This window comes from Sturnira hondurensis, unplaced genomic scaffold, assembly GCF_014824575.4.
Source record: "Sturnira hondurensis isolate 20B ecotype Veracruz unplaced genomic scaffold, ASM1482457v3 Scaffold0022017, whole genome shotgun sequence".
NCBI lineage: Eukaryota > Metazoa > Chordata > Mammalia > Chiroptera > Phyllostomidae > Sturnira > Sturnira hondurensis.
The window spans coordinates 5,307,938-5,333,215 of NW_028094648.1; the positions used below are offsets into that span (position 1 = coordinate 5,307,938).

General features: G+C 37.7%; 1 protein-coding gene across 1 annotated transcript; it reads left to right on the top strand.

Moving 5' to 3' along the window:
* Positions 1–617: 617 nt before the first annotated feature.
* On the top strand, positions 618–25,041 carry NMU (neuromedin U). Its single transcript, XM_037034156.1, has 10 exons — positions 618–934; positions 7,822–7,880; positions 12,229–12,276; positions 15,702–15,761; positions 17,120–17,149; positions 17,242–17,292; positions 18,907–18,981; positions 21,724–21,777; positions 22,890–22,926; positions 24,861–25,041. The coding sequence occupies exons 1-9, from the start codon at positions 652–654 to the stop codon at positions 22,920–22,922; spliced, it is 693 nt and encodes a 230-aa protein (XP_036890051.1). The 5' UTR covers positions 618–651; the 3' UTR covers positions 22,923–22,926; positions 24,861–25,041.
* The last annotated feature ends 237 nt before the right edge of the window (positions 25,042–25,278 follow it).

Genomic DNA, 25,278 nt, shown 5'->3' on the forward strand with positions numbered 1-25,278 from the left:
GAAATCCAGCCATCAGACAGCCAGAGACCTTCTAGACTTGTTAGAAATGTATGTGTGGTCAAGGACCCCGCAGTCCTTTCTTCTTGACCTTCGTTAAGAGACAACTGCGTTTTCCCAAATGGTCTTAGGCCTTGCAGGAACCTGGGGGACCATCAACATTACCGTTGAATCAGTGTTGTTTTAAAATGCACCGGGCACTGCTAGGAGCTGGGGTAAACCAGTGAATGGAACAGAGGTGCTAAGGAACTCTGGGAGAGGGGACACCACAGTGCTGGGCAGAGATGGCTTCCCCAGGAGGGTGAGGAACGAGGAGAGTCCCCGTCAGGCTAGTAAAAGAGAATGGAGCCACATACGAATTAAAAAGTCCCAGCCTCTTCGGACAGCCTGGTCTTACACCCTCCTTCGCCCCCTACTCAAACCCCTCCAAAGAAAGGAATGCACGGGCGTTCATCGTTTGAATTCCATTCTCCCCTTCCCCAAAGCCCGCAGGGTGGGGACAGCGAAGTGCGTGGTAGCCTGAGTCACAGCTCAGGCCAGCGGCCGCGAGTCCGCTTGGGGGTGGAGCGGGGGCGGCCGGCGGGTCCGGAGTGACGCCGGAGGGGCCAGGGCAGCAGACTGCCAGGTGACTGGCTTCCCTCCTCCGCCCGGGGAATGCGCCCATCAGCCCACGTGTCCGCGAGATTTAAAAGTTGGCGCCCGCACGGCGGTCAGTCAGGCTGTCCAGCCCCACGCTCCGAGTTCCAGGGACACAGAAGCAAGATCAGGGCACCGTGTGGGGCAGCGAAAAGGGCGGACCCCGAGCCGTCTGAAGGCGCCAAGATGCTGCCGGCAGTGAACCGCCGCCCTGGACCGGCCCCGGGGCCAGGGGCTACGGGATCCCTGCTCCGGGTGCTGCTGCTGCTGCTGCTCGCCTGCTGCGCGGGCGTCTGCCGAGGTAAGCTGGCCCCTCCACTCGAGGCGCTCCCGCACCGCTCCCCACGCTCTCTCCGCCCCCTTTCCTGCCTCGCCTCTGGGCTTCTGGCCGCGGGGCTCTCTAGGCTCTTGCCCTGGACCACAGGCGCGGGCAGCCAGCGGAACGGGTGCCAGTGGCGCGGCTGGAGCGTATTCCCTGGCCCCGCGCTGGTGCCTGACAGGCAGGGGACAGCCAGCGGCAATGGAAACTTGGAGGGCTCCCTCACACTCGGGATATCCAGACCCCATGGCCCAGGGGTAATGAGAGTTAAAGGAGTGAACATTAAAATTATTTCCCATTGATTGCAATTACTGGAGGGATTGATGGTTGACTCGAAACTAGAGTGAGTTTGCTAGTTCACTTGCTGATGGTGCGAGGTAAACTCGGAGAATACTCCTCTTATGTTCAGATAATCTTGAGCAGTGAAACAGGCCCTATTCTAGCGGTTTTGAAGGTAAGAGAGACTCTGAGGTTTATAGGTCTCAGGCATTAGATCAGGAAAAGGAATAGAGATTTAAAAAAAATACAGTGTTGGAGAGTCGAGCGTGCACGCCAGGCTTTCAGACAGTGCTACAGCTAAAGTCAGGGAAGGCGGACGTGATTTGATAGCAGTAGGGACTTCTGAGCTTGGATTAGGGAAAAGAAGTGGGAAAAGCAAAGACGAGGGCAGGGAGGGAGGTCTGAAGCGTGGGAGACAAGGTAGAGTAGAGCGCACCTCATAGGGAGGAGATCACCTTCAAGGTCACCTTTCCAGATACCTGGAGGGGGCCATCCTTCAGGGCAGACACTGCCCTAAGAAGGCGAATTTTGGAACTCCCCAGCAAGCGCTCCTTGCTTCCCTCCTCTGCCAGCAACAGCAGAGTTTCATCATTGCTCACAACACGGGGGTTTGACGCCGCAACCACAGGGACCTTTCAGGGCACTCAGCCAGCTCTGGTAGAGGTGGGGAACCAAAGCTATTTTTCTTTTCCCACTGTATTTATGTTATTGCTACCCTTTAGTTGTTTGCATTTTCTCCTTTCCTGGGGGGAGAGGGTGTGGTGGGGGGCGGTCCCCTGCTTGAAAAACAAGGTAATTTGACTTTGGCATCTAAGCAGTCAGAAGCTTGGAGACCTAAACCTTCTCCATATCACATAGCCGGCAGTGATGACTTATGCAAAGTACCGGCCATATTTTCAATTTGTTATTGGTAAAATTAGGAAGGCAGTCTTTATCTATCTTAGCAGGGAAGCAGATAATCATAGTTTAAAAGTGAGGTTTCTTTCTCTGACAGGCAAATGTACTTTCCAAGCAGGTTACATACTATATGTTTGCAGTGATTTTTGTATCAGTGAGAGATAACTGTTTTGGGGAGCAGAGGGGGAAATTTCAGGCTGCTGGTGACTGAACAGAAACTATGGAAGGCAGCAGCTGTTTTCTTTAAAAAGATGTCTTGGGCTTTGTTTCCAAAAAGCATACCTACTGTCTGATCAGTTGACTCATAAATATATCCAATATTTCTCAAGCAAAGGGATTAGACACAACCCATCAGTACACAGAGATTTCCTATACTATCCTTTTGTGTCTTCTTCCCCTTCAGATCTGCTATTGATATGAAAAGCTAATTTTACCTCTCTACAGTTGTGATGGGGTGGGCAGAGAGTGAATACACTGTGCAATCTGCCCTAGTCCCAAGTCTCTAAAGATGGCACTGAGGGGGAAGCATGGCACAGATAAAGAAAACTGGGAGACAATGTATGAAGATTAATTGTTACAGAAGATGCCACTGGATGTATCTAAAAACAGCAAAACACATCACAAAGGCGGAGGAAAATAAAATAGTGTCAACCAGAGTAGCATCCTTAGCAAAAATGAGTTAGCAGAGTACGTGATGGCAATGGGAAGATAAAGGGCCAGTCAGATTCTGTGGATGGAAACAGTTTGCTGTTTAGAAAGCAATATTAAAATAAATAAGGAAATTTCCTATAACAGAGGAACGTTTTGGATATCTGCAACAAACTATCACTTGATAAGTGATCAAGCGCCCAAGACTAAAATAAGAAGTATCCTTTTCTAGTCAGGGCCCTGCTTGTTGAAGAATCCTTCAAATTCATTCCCACTCCCAGCTCCAGGCGACCTCTAGTCTTTCCATAATGCAGAGTTGTCTTTTCTGGAAATCCCACGTGAAGGGACTCATACAGTATTTGGCTTTGTCTGACTTATCCTGATATGTCTGACGTTCAGCTCTGTCGTAGTACATATCAGTACAGACCATCCTCTACTAATGATGACTCCACTTAACACTTTTGAACTTTGTGATGGTACAAAGCAACATACATTCAGTACAATGTATTGAATTTTTTAATTTTGATCTTTTCCCAGGCTAGCAATACTGTCTGGTATGATAGTCTCTCATGATTCTAGGCAGAGGCAGCAAGCCATAGCTTCCAGTCAGCCACTTGACTGTGAGGGTAAACACCAACACTCTACAACAAACAGTGTTGCTACCATTTTGGCGATATTGTGTTTTGTGTTTTGCATCCCATCATGGCTACGAAACACCCATCTGTGTCTCCTGCTTATGGTGAACAAAACAAGAAAGGCAATTATTATTGAGGTGAAACGCAAAACAATTGCCCAGCTGTAGACTAATGTAAGTGTTCCAAGCACATTTAATGTGGGCTGGGCTAACCTGTGATGTTTGGTATGTAACCCCGTTGTAAGTTGAGCAGCATTTGTAGTTCATTTCTTTTTTTGGCCAAATAGCAGTCCAGTGTTTGGGTGTACCACACTTTGTTGACCTATTCACCAGATGATGGATATTTGGATTTTTTTCTGCTTCTGGCCATTATGGATAATGCTGCTATGCACATTCATGTACACATTTTTGTGTAGATATAGTAAATGATTCTTTCCTGAAAGAATAATCATTTATTCTTAAATAAATAATTTAAGAATAATGGTTTATTCTGAAATAAACCATGATTTATTTAACAATTATTTTGACTTCTTATACTAAGTCAAATGCTGAAATATGTAGTTGAAAGAGGAGTATAGTGATGTACAGTGAAAAATAAGATATATTACTCCATGATATACTATAGTCATGTGCTGTATAATGACCTTTCAGTCAATGATGGAGGCCCCGTAAAATAATTATAGAGCTGAAAAATTCTTACTGTCTAGTGATGCCTTAGTGCAATACATTGCTCATGTGTTTGCCATGATGCTGATGTAAAAGGTGTATAAAAGTATAGCATATACCATTATGGACAGTACATGGTACTTGATGATGATAAGAAAAGACTCTGTTACTGGTCTGTGTAATTGCTATACTGTTCTTTTGATCATTACTTTAGAGTGTACTCTTTATACTTATAAAAAGTTGGCTATAAAACAGTGTGTCACGTTACTCCAGCTGCAGCCTCATGCGCCTCGTGTTTACCACATCTCTTGATTGTTCATTTTCTCTTGTGCTTGATTTCATCTCACATTGTTTTGTTCATCATGGCCCCTAAGCACACAGAGTCCACTGCTAATCTTGTTAGTAAGTGGTGTTTAGCAATTGACCTGAAAACAAAATTAAAAGCGAAAGGCTACAAAGGTGGAAAATCAGTGAAGGCTATTACTCACCAGTCACACATGTCCCATGTCACCATCGCTCCAATCCTGAAGAACAAGAACAAAGTGATGGAAGCTGTTAGAGGATCTATTTCACTGAAGACAACGAGACTAACAAAAAATGAGAAGGGGCTATGACAGACATGGACAAACTTCTAACGGTCTGGGTTGAAGACCAGACACAGAAGAGTAACCTGCTCAGCACCAGGAGGATCACAGCCAAAGCAAAAAGTTTGTTTGCAGCGTTTAAAGAAAAGGCTGCCCAGACTAGGTAAAGCTAAAGGAATTCACCATCACCAAGCCATTATTGCATGATATGTCAAAGGGACTTATTTAAGAAAAAGAAGAAGATCAAAACTATGATCATTAAAAAGGCAACAAGTTCACAACTCTCAACAATGTAATCTGAAAACAACAAACAAACAAACAAAAAACAAGGAAACAACCAGAACAGGAACGGAGTCACAGGTATGGAGATAATTTGGAGGGTTAGCAGTTGAGAGGGGTAAGGAGGAGCATGGGGGGAAGGTACAGGAATTAAAAAGCATGATTGATAGGTACAAAATAGAAGGGGAATGTTAACAATAATATAGGAATTGGAGAAGCCAGAGAACTTATATGTATGACCCATGGACATGAACTAAGGAGGTGGGGAATGCTGGAGGGGGTGAAGGTACCAAGTAGAGTGGGGCAAAGGGGGAAAATTGAAACAACTGTAACAGCATAATCAATTAAATATACTTTAAAAAAAGAAAGAAAGAAAAGGCTGGACCTGACTGTAATGTCGGATTTACTACTAGCTCTTGGTGGTTTAAATGATTCAAGACTTGTTATTTGTTACACAATGTGAAAGTGAGTGGTGAGTTGGCTGGTGCTGATGTAAGGCAGCTGAGGAAGTTTTGAAAACTCTAGATAAGCTTATTGTGGTGGAAAATATGGATGAAACCTCCCTGTTCTGGAAATGATGCCTGAAAGGACCTGCATCCATAAGGAGGCCAAGTCAATGCCAGGGCTCAAAGCCTTTAGAGACTGGATGACAATCTTACTTGGGGGCAATGTTGCAGGCTACACACTGAAATCCTCTGTGATCTGAGGCAGTGAGAATCCAAGGCCTTCAAGCATATCAGTAGGCTCACACTGCCAGTGTTCCACAAGAGCAATTGGAAATTATAAATGAGGAGTTGCCGAAATAGCTCACTGGGGAAAGCGTTAGACTGAAGATCTAAAGAAATTGTAAATGACCCAGCTTCTCTTCCAAGTTGCCCTCCTGAATTACTAGGCCAGTGAAAAGAAGTACTATTTGGAGAAAAATATATCTTTCAAGACTTTGGTTATTGTTGATAATGCTCCCAGACATCCTCCTCTTACTGATGATCTTCACCCCAATATCGAAGTGGTGTTTCTCCCTCCAAATGTCACTCCTTTGATCCAACCAATGGATCATGGAATGATAGCAGTTTTCTCAGCTTGTTATATGAGGAGGACATTTGAGCAGGCTATTGCTGCAACTGGGGAAGACACAGAAGACGCTGATGCAATTCTGGAATGATTATAACATCTGCGAATGCATCAGGGACTTGCTTGGGCTTCAGATGATGTTACCAAGGAGTGTATGAACGGGGCATCTTGAAGAAGACACTTAAGAGGTTTGTCCATGACTTCAAAGGATTTGCTAAGGATGAGGAGGTTGCAAAAATCAAGAATTTTGAGATGACAGACATCTTTACCTTGAATGTGGATAAAGCTGACTTTGAAGAGCTTCTAGAGGTGGTTCCTGAGGAACTGACTAATGAGGAGCTGTTGGACCTGAAACAGGAATGCATAGCTGGAGAAGAGGCAAGAGAAAAGGCACCTGCCAGATAAGAAAAAGAAGAAGACCCCCTACCCTGGCTGGTGTGGCTCAGTGGATTGAGTGCTGGCCTGCAAACCAAAGGGTTGCCAGTTTGATTCCCAGTCCAGGGCACATGCCTGGGTTACAAGCCAGATCCCCAGTGGGGGTCGAGTGAGAGGCAACCACACATGAATGTTTCTCTCCCTTTCTTTCTCTTTCCTTTCCCCTCTCTGAAAATAAATAAATAAAATGTTAAAGAAGAAGAAGGACCCCAAAGAAAACTCACAGTGTATGGCTTAAAAGAAGTTTCTACAGACCTGAACAAGCTCCTGAAAATGTTTGAAAATGTGGACCCAACACCAAAAGGTTTTCATTAACAGAGAGGGATGCGCCGTCTGCTTACAAGGGATCTGTGATGGAAGAAAGAAGAAATGAGTCAGGCGAACCATGTGGACATATTTCTGAAAAGAGTGACACCTCCTCCAAAAGAGCCCAGGCAGATCCTTGAGGAGGTGGCCCAGAGAAGGCAGTGTTATCACAGGAGGTGACAACTCCAGGCATGTCATCGCCCCTGAGGATCTCCCAGGGAAGTCAGGTGTGGAGGGGACCACAGCAATGTCCATGACCCTGACCCGTGTAGGCCCAGGCTACTGTGTGTGTTTGTGCTTTAGTTTTTAACCAAGGAGTTTCAAAAGTACAAAACAAAGTTTAAAAACAGAAACAAGCTATAGAATAAGAATGTAAAGAAAGAAAACATTTTTGTGCAGCTGTAAAATGTGTTTGTTTTAAGCTAAGTGTTATTATTAGAGTCAAAAGCTAAAAAAATCAAAAGTGTATAAAGTAGAAATGTTACAGTAAGCTAAGGTTAATTTCTCATTGAAGAAAGAACAAATTTTTATATAAATTTAGTACATCCTAAGTGTACGGTGTTTATAAAGTCTGGAGTGTGGACAGTAATGTCTTAGGCCTTCACATCACTCACCCCTCACTCACTGACTCACCTGAGTAACTTCCAGTCCTGCAAGTTCCATTCATGGTAAGTGTTTGGTACAGGTGTTCCACTTTTAATCTTTTATACCGTATTTTTACTGTATCTTTTCTACTTTAGATATGTTTGGATACACAGATAGCTTTGTGCTACAGTTGCCTGCAATATTCTGCAGTATAGTAGCATGCTATACAGGTTTGTCACCCAGGAGTAGTAATTGGCTATATTGCATAGGCTAGGTACGTATTAAACCTTACCATCTAGGTTTCTGTAAGTGCACTCTGTGATGTTCACACAATGACAAAATCGCCTAACACTGCATTTCTCAGAACATATCCCCACTGTTAAGCAACTAATAAATAAATAAATAAATAAATAAATAAATATATATATATTTAATTTTAGAAGAAATACTATAAAATTAACATGTGAGTACAACTTTATTTTTAGGTGCTCCAATATCACCTCAAGGATTACGGCCTGAACAAGAACTACAATTGTGGAATGAGGTAAAGAATTATCTTCATACAAGTTAGTGGAAAACTTTACCTTTCTTGGGACTTATCACGGTAAACTGAAAGAATATAATTGAGATTTGGGACATTCACCATTCTGGGGCACTCCAAACTTTCCGCTTCTAACTGCACACCCCTGTGACTCTGCCCACCTGGCCTGTGCTGGGGCAGACCAGAAATGCTGGGAGTAAGTGCCCCACTGAGGGCAGCTTTTCGTTGGTGACCCAGGGGAGTCGGTAGCTAAATACCTGAGCCCAGTTGGGGTAACTGAGTTCTGCAACAGCTCCCGGAGTTCCCCAGACATATTGACCCCAGTTACCCACAGTGGTAATCTGCTTGATAACATTCCCTTGATTGGAGTTCTCCTTTTCCTTGTTTTACTTCTTTCTAAATATATTTTGTTGATTATGCTATTACAGTTGTTCCATTTTTCCCCTTTATTCCCCTCCACCCTGTACCGCCTCACACTAGCATCCCCCCCTTTGTTCATGTCCATGGGTCATACATATAAGTTCTCTGGCTTCTCCATTTCTTATAATATCCTTAACTTCGCCCTGCGTGTTTTGTACCTACCACTTCTGCTTTTTATGGCCATACTACCCTGAATGTGCCTGATCTCATCTTCTGCTTGTTTTATTTCTCCAGTTTTCTAGTAATGCTTCTTGGATCATCCACCCCCAAATCTACTTATATCCACATACTTATTTCAAGGCCTGTTTCTGGGGGACCCAACCTAAGACAGAAATTCACATACACACAAGCTTGACTTACAATAAAAGTAATACTAAAATTCAGTGGGGAAAGACAGACTTTTTGGCCAATGAGGATTGAGAAACTGCCTCACTATATGGAGGAAAGTAAAACTTACCCCTTATACAAAGGTGGGCTGCAAGTGGGTTAAAGATGTAAATATAAAGGGTAAGATTATGGAATTAATAGAAAAGATTTTCCACTGGGAAAATATCTTTGTTAGCTAGGGTCAGGGAAAGACTTCTTAAATAAAACTTCAAATATAAATCATAGGGCCAAACATATGGTGAATTGAATTGCATGAAAAATAAAGATTTCTTTCAGCAAAAGACCTCATGAATAAGAGATTAATTTTAGAAAACCTAAGAAATCCTGTTAAATAATTTAGATAAAGATGGGAATTCAAAGTAAAAACAGTCAAAGGATAGAACAATTTAAGACAAAACCTAAAAGACCAACAAGCATCTAACCCACTGTTCAAATTCATTACTAATAATAAAGTGAAAAATAAAACAACAACAATATGTCACTCTCTACCCATTATCTGGGCAAAAAACAATGGAAATATAGTTAATGGCAAGGGTCAGCAAGGATGTGGGGTGACAGGACCCTCACAAATTGGTGGTGAGAATGTCAACGCCGGAGCCATCTGGAAAGCAGCCTAGATATCCCCATGATCTAACATTACCTCTCCTGGGTATGTAACCCGAAGACACTCTCCTTCAGATCTCTACGTGGAGGACAGATACAAGGAAGTAATGGAAGGATTGGAGGGAACCCTGCTGTCTATCATTGGGAATGTGCGGGCAACATGGCATGGGTGCACATTGTAGAATATTCTACGGCAGCTCGAAGCAGCATACTAGAAGTACCCAGTAACATGGATAGATCTCAAAGTATAGTACTATAGAAAAAATAAGAAGTACCATATATGTGCACAAAACAACAGTAAGATTTTCTAGGACCTAAGCAATTGGAGGTTCCACCTCAACTACATTAGAAGAGTTGCTTATGGGGGGATGGGATAGGAGTAAGAACTGGAAATATAGAAAGAATAAGTAACTAAAGCAAGTCTGATGGTGATAGTGTGCTGTGAACTGAGGGGAATACCTTTGTGCCTAGCCACCCCAACAGTACATATAAGGGGAAAACAAGACAGATGAGATGGTGAGGGCCAAGCACTAAACAGTCTTCAACAGCACAGAAATTTGTAAAGTCTATTACAAGGATCTTTGCTTTGCTATATCAAAATATGCATTAGAAAAATATAAACAAGATGAAAAATAATTTAGACAACAAATAATGTATAATACAGAAATAGTTATTTTAGCTTGAAATCATCTATATTTCTGTGGGAAATTTCTGAAAAGACATTTTAGGTGATAATGCTGGGCAAAACTCAAAGATGTAAAAGCCTTATACATTCTTTTAGAGAAAAAAATATTTAAAGGAGTTAAGATGCTAAAAATACTAGAAATACATATTTTCAACCCATATACAGAGAATTAATGGACCGGAAAGATGAATAAGCAGCATCAATCTGTAAAAAACAAAAATGCCAGTTACATGTTAATACATTTCCAAACATTCATCAGTGGGCTCTACAGACCACTCCAAAGCAATTAGTGGCACTTACAACCATTAGGGCTGATAGCTGAGTAAAACGAACAAATGCTTGCCCAAATGGAGAGCAGGAGAGCAATGCTGTTGTGCCTTTTTGTAAAAAGGAGAACAAAGACTGAAAAGCTTCGCAATTATCTCTTCATTTGATTAATTGGCGTTTTTTTCTTATTCTGATGTTTTTATTCAAACAACGTTGATGTACCCGTTAGTTAATCTTGTGGCTCAAGAGCTCTCTGTTCCTGGACAGGGCGATCTCACACAGATGCATGGTCTGCTCTGCCGGTGAACAGCTCTCCCCCGAGCATGTGGTGTCTTCAGTACCTAAGCACCACAAAAATTTCAGGAGGAACTGCTTTTTCCTACCCAGCTAAATCACTAGAACTATCATTTGGAGCTAATCTATTACACCTTGGTATCAATTCAAAGCTTAAATTAAAATTGCAGGTCACAATTCAAAGTTTAAAAGGGTATCTTTTTTTGGCTTTCCCCTCTCAGCTGACTTCTCATATTTTTTTCCACAAGTTCAATTAAATTTAGCTCAATGAGATTTATCAAACACTTATTCTGGGCAAGTTAGGTTCACATTCATCACTGTGAGCGTGCATGTGTCTTTCCACTCGTGATTCCAGGTATGGCATGGAGGAGGGAGCAGTGGGTCGGCGCAAGGGACAAGTGGAATAAAACAGTTCCCAAATATCTGTGACCTATAGAGATGACAAGTTCAGTGAGGATAAGAAGGAGAGAGACATAAATAAGCTTATGTTTGCAATAATACTGGACACGTTTTTTAATCTCTAAATTAGAGAATCATATATTTGAGGACATGTTCAACTTGGAACCAATGAGCAGCTTGAGAAATTATGGAGTGTGTGATAATCCCCACCCCCTCAGTTTGGTGGGAAATTGGAAATTAAATTAAATTGATCAACAGAGGATTCTGAAACTAGAAAGGGACCCCTGAGATATTATGTCATAAGCAGGACTCCAGCTAAATGACCCCAGACAGGCAAGAGTCAGTACCATTTTTTTCCCAACTCCATTTTAAAAGGCCACCAAAGAAATAAATATAAAAACTTCAGACATTTGGCTTAGTGCTTAACTTCTCAACACGGTTTTAAAAATGATTAATATGTCTTGTATCACAGTTTAAAATCTTTCAGGTTTTCTTTTTAGCACAAAAGTTCAGAATAGCAAGTTGCCAACTGTAACTCAATAAACCTTTTCTAATGCTGGGTCCTTGGTAGCAAACTGGTAGGTTGCCCTGGTTGTGTAAGAGTTTTTACTGCATGCTATTCAACATGCTATTTATAATTTAGCACTTATGCTGCTATCATTGAATTTAGATGGTGTGGTTAGATTTATGTGTCATAAAGAACCACATGACTGCAGGGTGCTCCTTAATGCCAAGGCCATTTTTAAGTCGTTGTTCACATTTCTCAGGCTGTAGAATATAGCAAGTTTTTCTCTCAGTGTTTGAAGTACCTTTATACTCTCCGATGATCATTATAAATTGTTCTTGGGAACATCTACCTATTGTGGCTTGGAGTGAATTTTGAAACAATCCCAATTTCAGGGCTTTCTTAGATAATTTACAAGGCTCCTCTCTCTCAAATCCAAGATTTCTTTTTTTTAAAAGGAAACAAATGATTTTTAATTTTTAATTCTTTTAACTTTTTAAAAATTTAATTCTTGTTCAAGTACAGTTTTCTGTCTTGTATTCCCAGCCCTGCCCCACCCCAGTGCTCCCCACCTCCGTCCCATCTCCGCCCCCCACCTTAGTTATTGTCCATGTGTGCTTTATACTTGTTCATGTGAGTCCTTCCCCTTTTCCCCTGTGATTCTCTCCACTCTTGTCACAGAACTTCGATTACTATTATGTAGGTAACTTGACTTTATAAAATTTGCTTTCCATTTTCTGCTATTTGTCTGTCTATCTTCAAAATGTAATTTGCATTTTTGTGTTCTACAGATAGGTGCTGCTTGTTCGTCTTTCCTGTCCATTGGATCTCAGTCTCAGGTAATTCCAGCTGGGAGTGTTTTGTAATGATGGAGGCATTAGTGTGGTGCTGAACATCCATTATGCCCTTTGGATCTGCCATTACTTTATGGGCTTATTAAAACACGCCAGCATATTAGAAATTATCATATCATCTGCAGGTAATGTTCAGAGCTATGATCTTATGTTGTAAAGTGCCAGGACTTTTATTTCTAAGTAAAATAGATTTGCAGATAATATATACATATTTTGCAAAGTAAAATGCTGATTTCATAATCAAATTCTGTGTTAGGTTAGAAATACTATGTCTATTGCTGTATTTGGGGGCTAATATCCTGTCCCTCAATGGAATTTGAAACCCATGGAGGGGGAAACTTATAGAATCAGTCTTACAGAGGTCAAAGTATCATTGTAACTGAAAAGTCAATTTATAAATATGGCCTTGGAGCTGATGCCAAGTGTGTTTGCTAAAAGTATGCCCAGAATTAAACTGGGTTAGACAGTGACTCTGGGCCTCCTGCCAGAATCAGCTTTCCTACCACAGGGAAGAGACCTGACAAGAACAGCTGGCCAGAGAGCTGGCTCCCTAAGAGGAAAGGGCTGAATGGAGCATGCCCAGTTTCCTCCTGTCAGTCATCTCTCAGGTAATTCACTCCTCTGCCCATAGGAAAGAGCTAAGAGCGGGTGGGGAGTGAGGAGCGTTAGTTTAGCTCCTGTACATGGAGACATGAAAAGTGGCGTGTAAGTGTGTCCTCCTCACACCATCTGTCTACAGCTCTGTCTTTGAGTTAGGTACAGCAGTGTTAGCCTTTGTGTCTTGATTTTTTACATCAGTATCACTAGACTTCTGGATGGAGCAGAGGGCTCAGCAGGGGTTCAGTTTGACCCTTTCAGAGCAATCAGTGGTGTGCCTTGGGCGTGGCTACCCACTACATAGTCTGGCCAAGGTTCCATGTCCTTCATAGCCCTTCCAGAGTGTCCTTGTGGCTGGTGTGGAGACAGATAGCCTTGTATAAGGCTATGTTTCTTCTGTCTCAAGCCATTCCTTGGTCTGCAGAGGATCACTTGAAGGAAGTTGGGAGCAGCACCAGAATCATAATAGGTGACCTCTTTATGAATAATAATTCAAATTACTTTAGGAGCATTGATGGCTATGTAACATGTGATGGATATGAAATAACGAGCTTTCGCATTGTATTAGAAATTCAGGAACACCCTCAGAATCACTTTTATGTTTGCAGTACTAAACAGACAAATTTTAAAACACTCATCTAAACACCATCGGGATAAACTAAGTTTTCATTGAATTCAAATACTATGTACATTTTGAGATGTGGCTGCTAAATTATGAAATCTTTTACAATACCTGATACAATTTAAAAAAATCATTGATTTTCACATTAACTGTTATTTTATTTTTTATGTGATTATCTGAATAGTGCTTTAAAACATTTTTATCAAATAGAAAATAAAGGATCTTTAAGGTCTAAAATGAAACAATAAAATATTACGAATTAGTATAAAATAAGTCCTTAAACAAGAGTTGTAGCTAATTAAATAACGGCTTCATGTAAAGTGTTGCTGGAGAAAACGTAATTTGTTTTTGAAACTTCTCCTGTCAAACTTCAATCTTGATGCCAAGCCTCTATCCAGCTTAGAATATCTTTTCTAAGGAGATACTCGTATGTCTGAATTTATTCTTCTTCAAATTAAGAGACACATCTTGACAAATTATATCACTAGACAGTTTTGTTATGGTTTTATATTTTGCAGCATTTCTAGATGGGCCATAAAAAGGAGTTCCAGGGATTTACTTCCAGATTTTTATGGGGTGACCTGTGTCTCCATCCCTGACGAGAAACAGTGGGAAAGGATGTGTCAGTGTTCACACTGTTTTCTCTCTCACCTGACTGCCAGACATAGTTGTAAGTCAATACCAGCTCCACGCAGGAATATATAAAGGCCAGAAGACCTAGTTCACAGGCCACACTCTACCAACTGCTGGACATATGTGGTATTGGGCAAACAACAGTCTCTTGAAACCTTACTTGTTTTATATATGAGAATAGTATTTCCTTTCCTGTATACCCTACACTGTGTTTTAAGGACAGGATGTGAATTATGTATGAGAAAGTGTTTTGAAATTTATTGAAACACTATATAAATATGAGCAATTTAGTATTATTAATAAATAGCCTAATGAACTGCATGGCAGGCAAACAAGTGGAAGAGAGCAAAACAGACCTCCTATGCCAGGAAGGATGTTCAGAGAAGCTGTTTCATGACTCCAACTGTATTCCTAACTCCAACCAATCATGTTAAGCATGTACTATTGTTCAAAAGTTGAGGATATAGGTGGCCCTGAACAACCCTCTTGATATGTCTTCTAAATGATGAGTAACTACAGCTGTAAATCAAGCTTTACAGGTCACCCATTTTTAATGCCACCATTGTTAACTAATTGCTATAGACCTGGCACTGTACTAAGAGCTTTAACCACATTTAATCCTTCCAAGAGCTCTCTGCAGCAATGTTGTCATCCCTGATTTATGGGCGAAGAGACTGAAGTCTACAGAAGTTAGGTAACCAACCCAAAGTAACACAGCTAATAAGGAGTAGGATGAAATTGGCACTGCTGTAGAGGTGCAGGCTGCTCAACTTGGTAGCCCCTGTTTTTAACCACTGATTATATCACCCCCATGGTTCCAGATCCTCATTACTTCCTGTGTGCATGTATTAAGCAATCAGTTGTTCATGGTACTACTGTGCTAAGTTCTGTGCAAAGTAGGTTTCGCCCCTGCTTGTCCATTTGTGCGACTCCTCACCACACCCAGCTGGCTGCTAAACACAGAGAGCCCTGCCCTACTTCTGCACTCAGATGCTTTGAAAACCTGCTCCTGGGGTGTGCAGTCAGCAGCCTGGAAGGGTGGTAACTCAGATTAGGGCCCATTCATGGTTTCTTCCCTTCCCACTCCCATTGTCTGCAAGCAGTTGCAGGATTTTCAAATTAGCCAATAATGAGTAATATTCAGTGAGGCTCAGAGCTTTTGCATGTACATCCAGGCTTTGCTACATACTGGGAAGAATAATCCCTCTTTTGGTACTGCCTGCATTAGTGTCAGTCATAGAATTCCATGAAGTCTTAGCAAGTACTGAGAACTATGTGTCCGAGAACTTAGCCCTCCACAATGGAGAACTTAATTAGTGCACATATACAGCACATTGCATTTTTTCCCCCTGATTGGAAGGAAGGTTTTACTTTTAGGAGCCAAGTTATTGTCATGAGAGAAATTGAGAGATTCCAATAGAGTTTCACTGGGCCTCAGGAAGGATTCTATTGTGCATAATTGGAACATCCATGTGTCCCTAACATTCTATGGTTGTGTCTTCTATGCAAGTGTTGTTAAATCAGAAGCATAGCCTGTGTGTCTTCTCATTTCCATTAGGCATCCAATGCACTGGAGGAACTTTGCTTCACGATTATGGGGATTCTACCAAAACCCCAGGTAAGGTTGAAACATTGTTTTATTTGTAGGCAAAAAATTGCCCAGTAATTTTAAAAATTACTGTATTTTTAAAAATTGCCCAAAATTGGCATCTTGGAATTCCTACTAGAGGAAAAAATACCCAATTTAAAAAGTAAGCTGAGAGGAGCTTGAAGAGGATAAGCTGATTTGGGGTAAGAAACAAATACTTCAGTTTCTCTGATGTCTGAGAATTTAAGGTCATATCCATGGAGTTTACAAGCATCAATTGGAAAGTTATATGTCCCTGTGAAGTATCTACTTCTGGTGAGAGAAATATGGGTTCATTGGCTTCTTTTCTCTCCCTGACTCACTACAGTTGGAGAATAGATGCATCTTTTTTTGTTAGAAAGACATTAAGAGTGCAAAAAAAAAGCACGCTATATTGTTAATGTCAGTTTGAAAATTATATTCTAATTGTGATGCCTTGGTTTCTAATGAAAATTACTTGATTCTTCTGGGAGAGCTTTTTGTTCTGAAGTGAAGATAGGAGGGAACTTGAAAAATAGCATAATAGCAATACTTTATTTTATATTCTGTATCTTATAGATGTACTTATTTTAAAACTATCTTATTAAGTATAAAAGCCTCAAGTTTAGAATTATATTTCTCATTAGCAATTCTAATTTAACCATGACTATTGGTACATTCTGTCATGCCTTTCACATATAATAGCTAAAAGAAAGCTTGATTTTTTGAAACCATAAATGTTTCCTGAAAGTATTTTTGACTGTATTTTTCCCAGTGTTTTTAATAGTGACATTTTCCAAACCTTTTTCTTCTGATTAAAATAAAAGAAATGACAATGGTGTTTATCCATGAGTTTCCTCTTATATTAAAAGTAAATGAAAACAAAACAGAACAAAAACAACAAAAAGAATGATATGGTTCATTTATAAAGACAGATTTTTGGAAGGGGGGAAAATAGAAAGGTTTATAGAAGAGAGCAAAAATAACGTATAATCTTATTATTTAGTGATAACAACTACAAATACTTTCATGTGATTCCTTCTAGTCCATTTCTCTGAATATTTTATATGTAAGGATATCATTCCCAGTCCACCACTGTTGAACTGGTAGGATGTTTCCATTGTTTTCACTCATGAATGATGCTGCAGTAAGGACCTCGTACACCATGAACAGTCTTTAATTTCTCATTTCTTTTTAGAGCAATATATGCTTAACCAATTTCAGTCTTATAATTTACATGTAACATGTCATATGTTTTTAAAACTTAATGAAAATTTCACATTATAAATTTTATATTATATACTACACATAACATACATTATCATTTTATGTTATGCATAATATGATAGTTATATATCTTTTTTCAACAGGAAACAGATGAAAAAATAAATACCAAAAGGGTAAGATGATTTCCACAAACATATACATTGAAAAATAATAAAGTAAAACATTAATCATCTATAGTGAATCTCATTATTTCTTTTTTAAACAGTTCTTATTTCATTATTCCAAGACACGGAAGTTGGGCAATTCAAATGTTGTGGTAAGTTGTAGGATTAATTCTTATGAGTAATCACTGGTATTTTTTCCTAAACCTGTTTTTGCAGTTTATCAAATAGAACTAGAATACGATTTTTTTTACTTTAAAGATTTATACATGCATGAACAAATAGTATTCAAATTTATTATACATTTATTTTATATCTCAATAACTACATGCATATTAAAATCATTCATTCATTCAACAATTATTCACTGAGTATCTGCTATGTGCTAGTCACAGTTGTAGGTACTAGAAATATAGCAGTAAATAAAATAGGAGATTAAAAAAGAAATCCCTGCTGTCATGTAATTTACATTCTAGAGGTCAATAAAATGAAACAAAACAAAAAACCCCAAATGATTAAGTGAAACATATTGTTTTAGATGATGATTAGTGCAAGGGAAAATAGATTTATCCAAAGGCATTTTATCAATTATTTTAAAAGATTATTGTTAAAAATATAATTAAATATAACTGGAAATATCCATTTCTATTCCTAAGATTTCCTTATTTGTAATTAGGCATTTACTGCATTTAGTGTGAGAATTTACTAAGATTAGCTAGATACCAATAACTTGAATTCAGTTCACTTTCTAAATTATCTGATTTAGTGGTAGTTTTTCTTTTTATGCGTGGCTTTTAAAAATGCTGATGAACCTACTTTGGTGTTCCAATTAGAATACTTAATAATCCACTATAATAATCTCTCTAAGCTTGTGACTTGCTACCATGGACCAATCTGAGACTGAGGAGCACAGTGTATTTTAAACAAGTATGTACCTGTGGATACCGGTGGAAAGGGAACTGTAATCTTAAATTCAGTGTTAAAGTTCATCACATTGAAAATCTTACTTATGAGGAGTTTCAGGTTAGGTTATACTGGCTTTAAAAAGCAAATGCAGATTGAATTGGTTAACAATGTTGATCCATTTGATGGGGGGTTTTAATAATTTGCGAGAAGGTTCAATTCAAGCCATGCCTTTAAAATGAAACCAAAGCAGGTAGCCACACGTCTCAATCAAATGTGCTTTCATTTTCTTCTGCTTGCATCTTTACATTTTGAGAAAATGTATCTTAGTCATATTCTTCGCTATCAACAACACATTGTCATTTTTTGTGTCCCCTGTCGTCTTGTTCCAATGTTGAATTTTAAATAAACTATATAATTTATAAAAGAGATTACTAGATATCTATACAGTATAATCTTCTAGAGAAACACTTTAATAATAAAAAACTGATTCTCCCAGAGGCATTTTTATCTACCCCCAATCATTTTGAGTAAGTCTGGAAGCAGACACTGCTTCTTGCCTGCCAGAGATGCAGGTGGGTGTTTTGCTTCTTGGTAGCTCATGGCAGACTGATGCTCTCAGAAAAGTGCTTCATCAACGTAATGCCCAACCAAGATCCTAGCATAGAGCAACCAAATTTCAGTCCATCTCTTGGCTTATTTTCCCCAGTTCTTTGAAATGCTCACAAAAGGCTGTCTGAGATAACATCTTTCTTGTTCTGTTTGGTCTGGAGCAAGTGTAGCGGGTAAAAACAAGTAGGAAACCGTCTTTATGCCCAATGCTGAGAAGCCTCTGTGCTCATCGTGTGTGTGTTCGTGTCTCTCAGTCATCTGTCGTGCATCCGTTGCTGCAGCTCGTTCCTCAACTGCATGAGAGAAGAATGAAGAGATTCAAAGTGGACGTATGTAAACAAACTGCATGTTTGCTTGGCCACTCTGTGTGGGGCGGCTCTTCTGTTAACTCCCAGTTGTGTTTCATAAGATGCTCTTTGCAAGATAAGCCCCACGTAAACAGTCAAGTAGCCTCAGAGCATACGTTTCTCAGAGTGGTGTCACACTCAGGAAGAAAAATTTGTTGCCCTTCCCTTTAGCATGGTCCTTCTAGGCCAAGTTATGAGCAATGAGGAAAGCTGGGATTAGATTCCTTTCCCAGTGAGAAAACCTATTCTTGATTTAAGTAAGGACACAGCCAGTGTGCCTAGTCTCTAGGTAAGAAAAAAAGCAAAAAAGCAACTCACTGCCCTTTTGTATACAGGTCGGCAAATGGCTGTATGTATAGAAAGATTAGGATGGCAATCTTTCTATCCAAGTGTTAAAGTGTTAGTAAAAGTAATACTTTAGCCTCAAGAAGTCAATATATCAGAAATTAATTGTGGGAGTCTTGTCCAAAATCAGTATCTATGTTTAAGATAAATATAACTTTGTTAACTGCTTTCTAAACTAGAAATTGTGTTTATAGTGTTATTTTAAAAGAATGTTAATTCTTTCAATGATGAAAGTTTCTAGGTATTATTTTTAAGTAATGCCCCAGATTGTTACAATAATTATAGTTTTCAGTCTTATTTTTTCTTTTGGCAACTCTGTTGGTCCTTATATAAATATTGTTATCCTCCGTTTACTAATGGGAAAACAACTCAGAATGGTTAAAGGTGATCCCAAGATCATTCTAGCAAGTGAGATTAGAAATTACAATAGATTCTTCTAACTTCTTGTCTTGGCAAATATTTTTTCACTATTTCTTTTATAGTCTAATCTTGGATACTTTTGTTATTTTATTGTTATATTTTCCCTTAATTTAAATGCCATCTCAATTCTATTCTTCTTTATGGACTACCAAAACTCTTCAAATACTTTAAAAAATGCATACAGTTTAGAAAAAAATTCCTCAAAATTTATTTTTCTGGTCATTATTTCCTCCCTTAATTCTTTACATTCTTAAATTAACCTTCTAGAGAGGTTAGTATCTGCTGCCAGCTTGAATGAGAAATGTAAGAGAAATTGTAGTAGCCCCTTTAAATTGTAGAGTTTCCAGTGTGAGAAGAATCAAATCAGTTATTATCAAGCTTTCTAGAAGTAATATACACTTTTTTGAATTAATTCTACTCTCTGAAGTTTGCTTGACTTATGAATAGTGTAAAATTCCAATTTAAATATTCAGTTTCTTAAAATGTATCAACAAATTATGAGTTTGCTAGATCACTTCATACTATATTTATAGACAACTAGCTAAAAATATAAACTGTGACTTGGTAGGATGTTCTATTGGGCAAAGAATAACTCCTATGTTGCAGCAAGACAAATTTCCTAGCAACTACGAAAGAAAAGAATGTAAGCCATGAATAGAAAAATAAAATTACAGTACTGTTAGCTTTGCCGAGCCTAAGTCACCTAATTTTAAAACATATTTTTGACAGTGAAGTATTTTGGATTCTTAGAGAAAAGGAGCTTTCAGATCCTGGTGCATTCCAACACATTCTGTAAATTTTGTTTGCTAGACATCCTCACTTCTATCCCCACAGATTCTCTTTCCATACTGTTCTCTGTCCAGTGATAAGATTAAAACAATCTGTGTATTTGGATGTGAAAGTTCTAGATTTTATCATGCTTTAAGCTACATTTTGTCCTACTTTTTACAATATAATCATATACAGGTATAGTTTCTATGTGCATATTTATAAATATGAAAAATTTCAATCTTTTAAGTAATTTGAGTGGACTTATAGTCAAGGTGAGAATTAGGTATTAAAATATTGAAAATTTCAGATAGATTCGTTGTAAAGCAGGGATTTCAGAGTTTTAATAGATGTCAGAGCTATTTCTTAGAATTTAAAAATATCATTTTACTTATATTATGGAATAATTGAAAAAGTCTTGTTGGCAAATTTTATAGTGATTGCCATCCTGATACTTTTATAATAAGTAGTGGATGAAAATAAGAACCTATTGATATAAGAACCAATTTTATGGAAAACATAGAATGTTAAATATTTTTCCATTAAGTTTAAAATGAAATGTTTTAAAAAAAGAAACACTTCAAAATATATCCAGTATAGATAATTGGTTTGTTCGTACTTGGTACTGTTTTCATTAGCATTTCTATAAATATAATTAGTTTGGAAAAATCTCTTCTGAAGTCTCATTGAAGAAATATAGTTTACTAAAGTTGTCCCTCAATTTCTATTTAAATTCCTATAAAAACATCATGTAGTTTAGTTCTGACACAATTCTACATTTTTTTCCTGTTGTTGTGCTAGCACATAAAATATGTATTCAAAAGAAATTATTTTGTTTTAACAAAATGCTAAAAGGAGATTTTAAATATAGTTAATTATAAAGTTATTGTCATTTCTCTTTCTACTTATTGATGAGTACATACTGTGACAAATTTCTTGCAAATAGAATCTTTATATTAATAAGGGAATTATTTAAAAATATAAGATTCTGATGATACTGCTAGTTTTTGGAAATTCTTCAGGTAGAAATACAAAGATTAGCTATTGTTATGAATTATACAGTCAAGTCCTTGAGTCCCTCTTTGTTTAATTATGATAGTTGAAAATAACTTTGAGCTTCACAATACTCTCAAGAAGAATATGTACTTATTCCTGTTATTTGATTTTTAATATCCTTATTTTCAATTCTAGGAAGAATTACAAGGTCCTATTGCAAGTCAAAGACGAAGCTACTTTTTATTCAGGGTATGCACATACTGTATTTTAAAAAATCAATTAATATCAAAATTGAAAAATACTTTTACTGTGAATTTATTTACATTAACTCATTTGAGTTTTGAAGTTTATTTATAGATAGTTGACATCAAGTGTCATAGTCTGAGATTCACTTCTGTCACCAACTTATTGCTTTAATATTATGGTATGTGTAATCTCTAATCTGCTACTCATATTTGTGAATGCTGCAGTGACATTAACCTATTTGCATGTCCACAAACCTAGTTCCACAAAATTTCACATGTAGGAAATGAGCGTCTTAAACATGTGTCACTCTTAAGTTCTAAGGACTTGTGTACTGAATGTTTTATTTGGTAGATTAAAAGAGTTATGACTAAAAAACATAAAAGAGATATGACTATTTTCACAAGTTTTTAGAGTAAAAGAATCAACTACAATGGAAGCTATAAGTAGACAAAACTTTGTCATTGTGTTTAGTATTTTGCATGTTCAAATTATCTATGAAATGTTTCTTTCTAAGCAGCTATATTTTCTAAAATGTTTGTACCTCTAATACATTATCAGAAAATTTTCATCCATTCATTCAGCAACTATTTATTGAATAGTTGGGTGCTAATAGTTTTTACTGGGTGCTAAACAATCTATCAAAGGCTGGGAATATAAAGCCAGATAAGATTCTATTCTTTTGCTCTAGGAGTTTACATACTAATACAAGATATTGATGGATAAATAAATAAATAAATAAATTAATTAATTAAAAAAAAAACTATGATAAATGCACCTTCAATCCAGGGCTATGGTTTTCTAAAAAAAAGTATGTGACCCAGACTGGAGACTGAAAGAGGTACAAAGAGGCTTTAAGAGATTAGTTTGAAGAATCAACAGGAATTAGCCAATGAAATATTTAACTAAGGAATTTCAACCTTATTGTAGAGGTAATGAGATCCATATGGCAAGAACTGCCTTTTGAAAATGAATTCTAACAACAAATTGGAGAAGGAATTGAAGGAGCAAGACTACATAGAAAAAGAAATAAGACCTCAAAATCATCATGAGGCTGATTTCTATGACAATTTCCTTCCTTAGTTTCAGTGTTTTATAACTAATCTGTTATTTTTCAGCCACGCAATGGAAGATCAGAAGGTTACATTTGAAATGGTATGTATTTCACAATTTAACCCAGTTTGAAATGTTCTATCATTTTCAGGTATTCAGAATTCAAACTATGCTCAATATATTTCTATTACTTGATTGCATGTATACATTACTATTCTATCGAAATACTACAATGAAAGCAGCTGTGGGGGCTATATGATTAGAAATGCCAGTACTGGGGCCCGGTACTCAGGCCGTGCCACAATTGATTTTGTAGACACTGACTTCACCATCATTTGTTGTGCAAGTGCATGTAAGGAATGGTGTTTTTACCGTGTTAATCGGTGACCACAGGAATGGGTCAGAACTTACAGAATGAATGTATTTCTGTCTTCCGAATGATTCATTTTCAAAGATTCTTTATAAAAGCTGTGATTTTATCTCAATAGATATCTCAATAGATGCTTTTGGTAAAATTCCACATCAATTTCTGGTGTTTTAAGAGAGAAAAAAAGAGATGAATTTCCTCTTCACATTATTTGTATAATGGTTTCAAAGAAAGTTAGTATAGGCTTGATAGTAAAACAATTTGGGACATTTTAGTTTTTTAATTTAACTTTTATTCTATGTTTTCCATTACCATTTGTCCCCTTACACACCCCTCCCCGAGCAATCACCACACTGTTGTCCGTGTCCAGGAGTCCTTTCTCCTTTTTGCTCAAACCCTCCACCTCTAACCTCCTCCCACCCAGCTGTCATCCTGCTCTCCACCTGTGAATTTATCCCCACCTTCAGTTTATGTCAGGAACAAAGCAAAGATGCTCTTTCAACTTTTATTTAATGTGGTTCTTATGCATTAGCAACTGATTTGGACAAGAAAGAAGTAAAAGTTACAAATATGAGAAAAGTGGGGAGAAAATTTAATGTGCTCATGGGGCACACTTAGGGACTTAGATATTCAAACTATTTCTGGCATTAAATCCTGTTTCAACAAAGCCTGTTGTGTTCATATCAGAAATATAGGCCAACATATTCTTAATTTTTTCTTTTTTTGAGGAACTAAGAACAAAGAGTTAATTTAAAAAAACTTTCAAAATTTTACAAATGTAGAGGCATTTACATAATGTAGAAGTAGTTTAATACTAAATGGCAAAAATCTGTGATTGTGACGTCAAAGTAAGTATTAGAGTGCTCACATATGTAAAATAGAATAATCTATGATTTGCTCAATTTAGTAAAAAGTCCTCTCTAAAGCCAAGAAAATAGTTTTATTTGGATTATTTCCTAAATTACGGTCTATATAGACTAGTTTGCTTAGGATTTCATTTTATTTTTGTCGGTAAAAAAAGTTACATAATTATTTTTCTTTGTTTTTCTCATCTGATTATCTGAGGTCTTACTTTGTTCAGATGACTTACATTTACTTATAAACTGTTACACATAATAGGATGATTTAATTGAAAATAGATAAGGAAATAAATATTACATGAGGAATAACTATGTAGGTTTTGAAATATTTCACTCATAAGTTTTGATGGTATCAATGCACTTTAGGAAACCACTTTTATATAGTTATATACTGTAAAATTTTGGAAGATCCAGTCATAAAAAAGTAAATTTTCCATCAAAGAGGGATTAAATGATAGCTAAAACTATACACATTGAGAAAATCTGAGAAATACCTCAGATTTCAGTTTTATCGTACATGAAAAATATTAATAGAAATTTCTATATACAACACAGGATGCAGCACAAATAATGCCCCCTTTTATTACAAAATGTTTCATTACAAAATCATGAGCATGTAAATCTGTAACATAACAATATCACACTCAAGCACACCATATGACATTTTAGGTGAAGTGTTCAAATTAAAACTGTAAGTTATTATCCTACCAGCTGCACTCAAACAGGTGTTACTTCTGCTGGACCTTGTATATACACATTCACATACTCATTTGTACTTGAATATAAATTCAATTTTTCTCTCTTTACAGAATACCAGCTATTTTCCACCGAAGCAGTGCCATGGAATACCAAATATACCGATATTTTGTTTTCTCCTCAAAAACAATCCTTGCTAAGTTTAATATGTTTGAGTATTCCTGTGTTGTGAACATTCGCAGTAAAAGTTGGATGAGACTATAAACGTTTCATTTGCTGAAAATTACCAAGCATCTTAAAATGTTTTTCATAGTGTTGTAATGATAGTGTATAATAAAGCTATAAATCATGATTTTCTTAGATCCTACAGCTTTTGACACTACATGCTCTGTTGTTGTTTTTATTAAAGGCACGCAGTAGAGAATTGAGTTTTAATGAGCTTTTTTGGTTGATCCTATTTGGATTTTGCCAGTGACAAAATCACCAGCTCTTATAAATACCAGAATCCCCAAGAGCTAACAATCTTAGAAT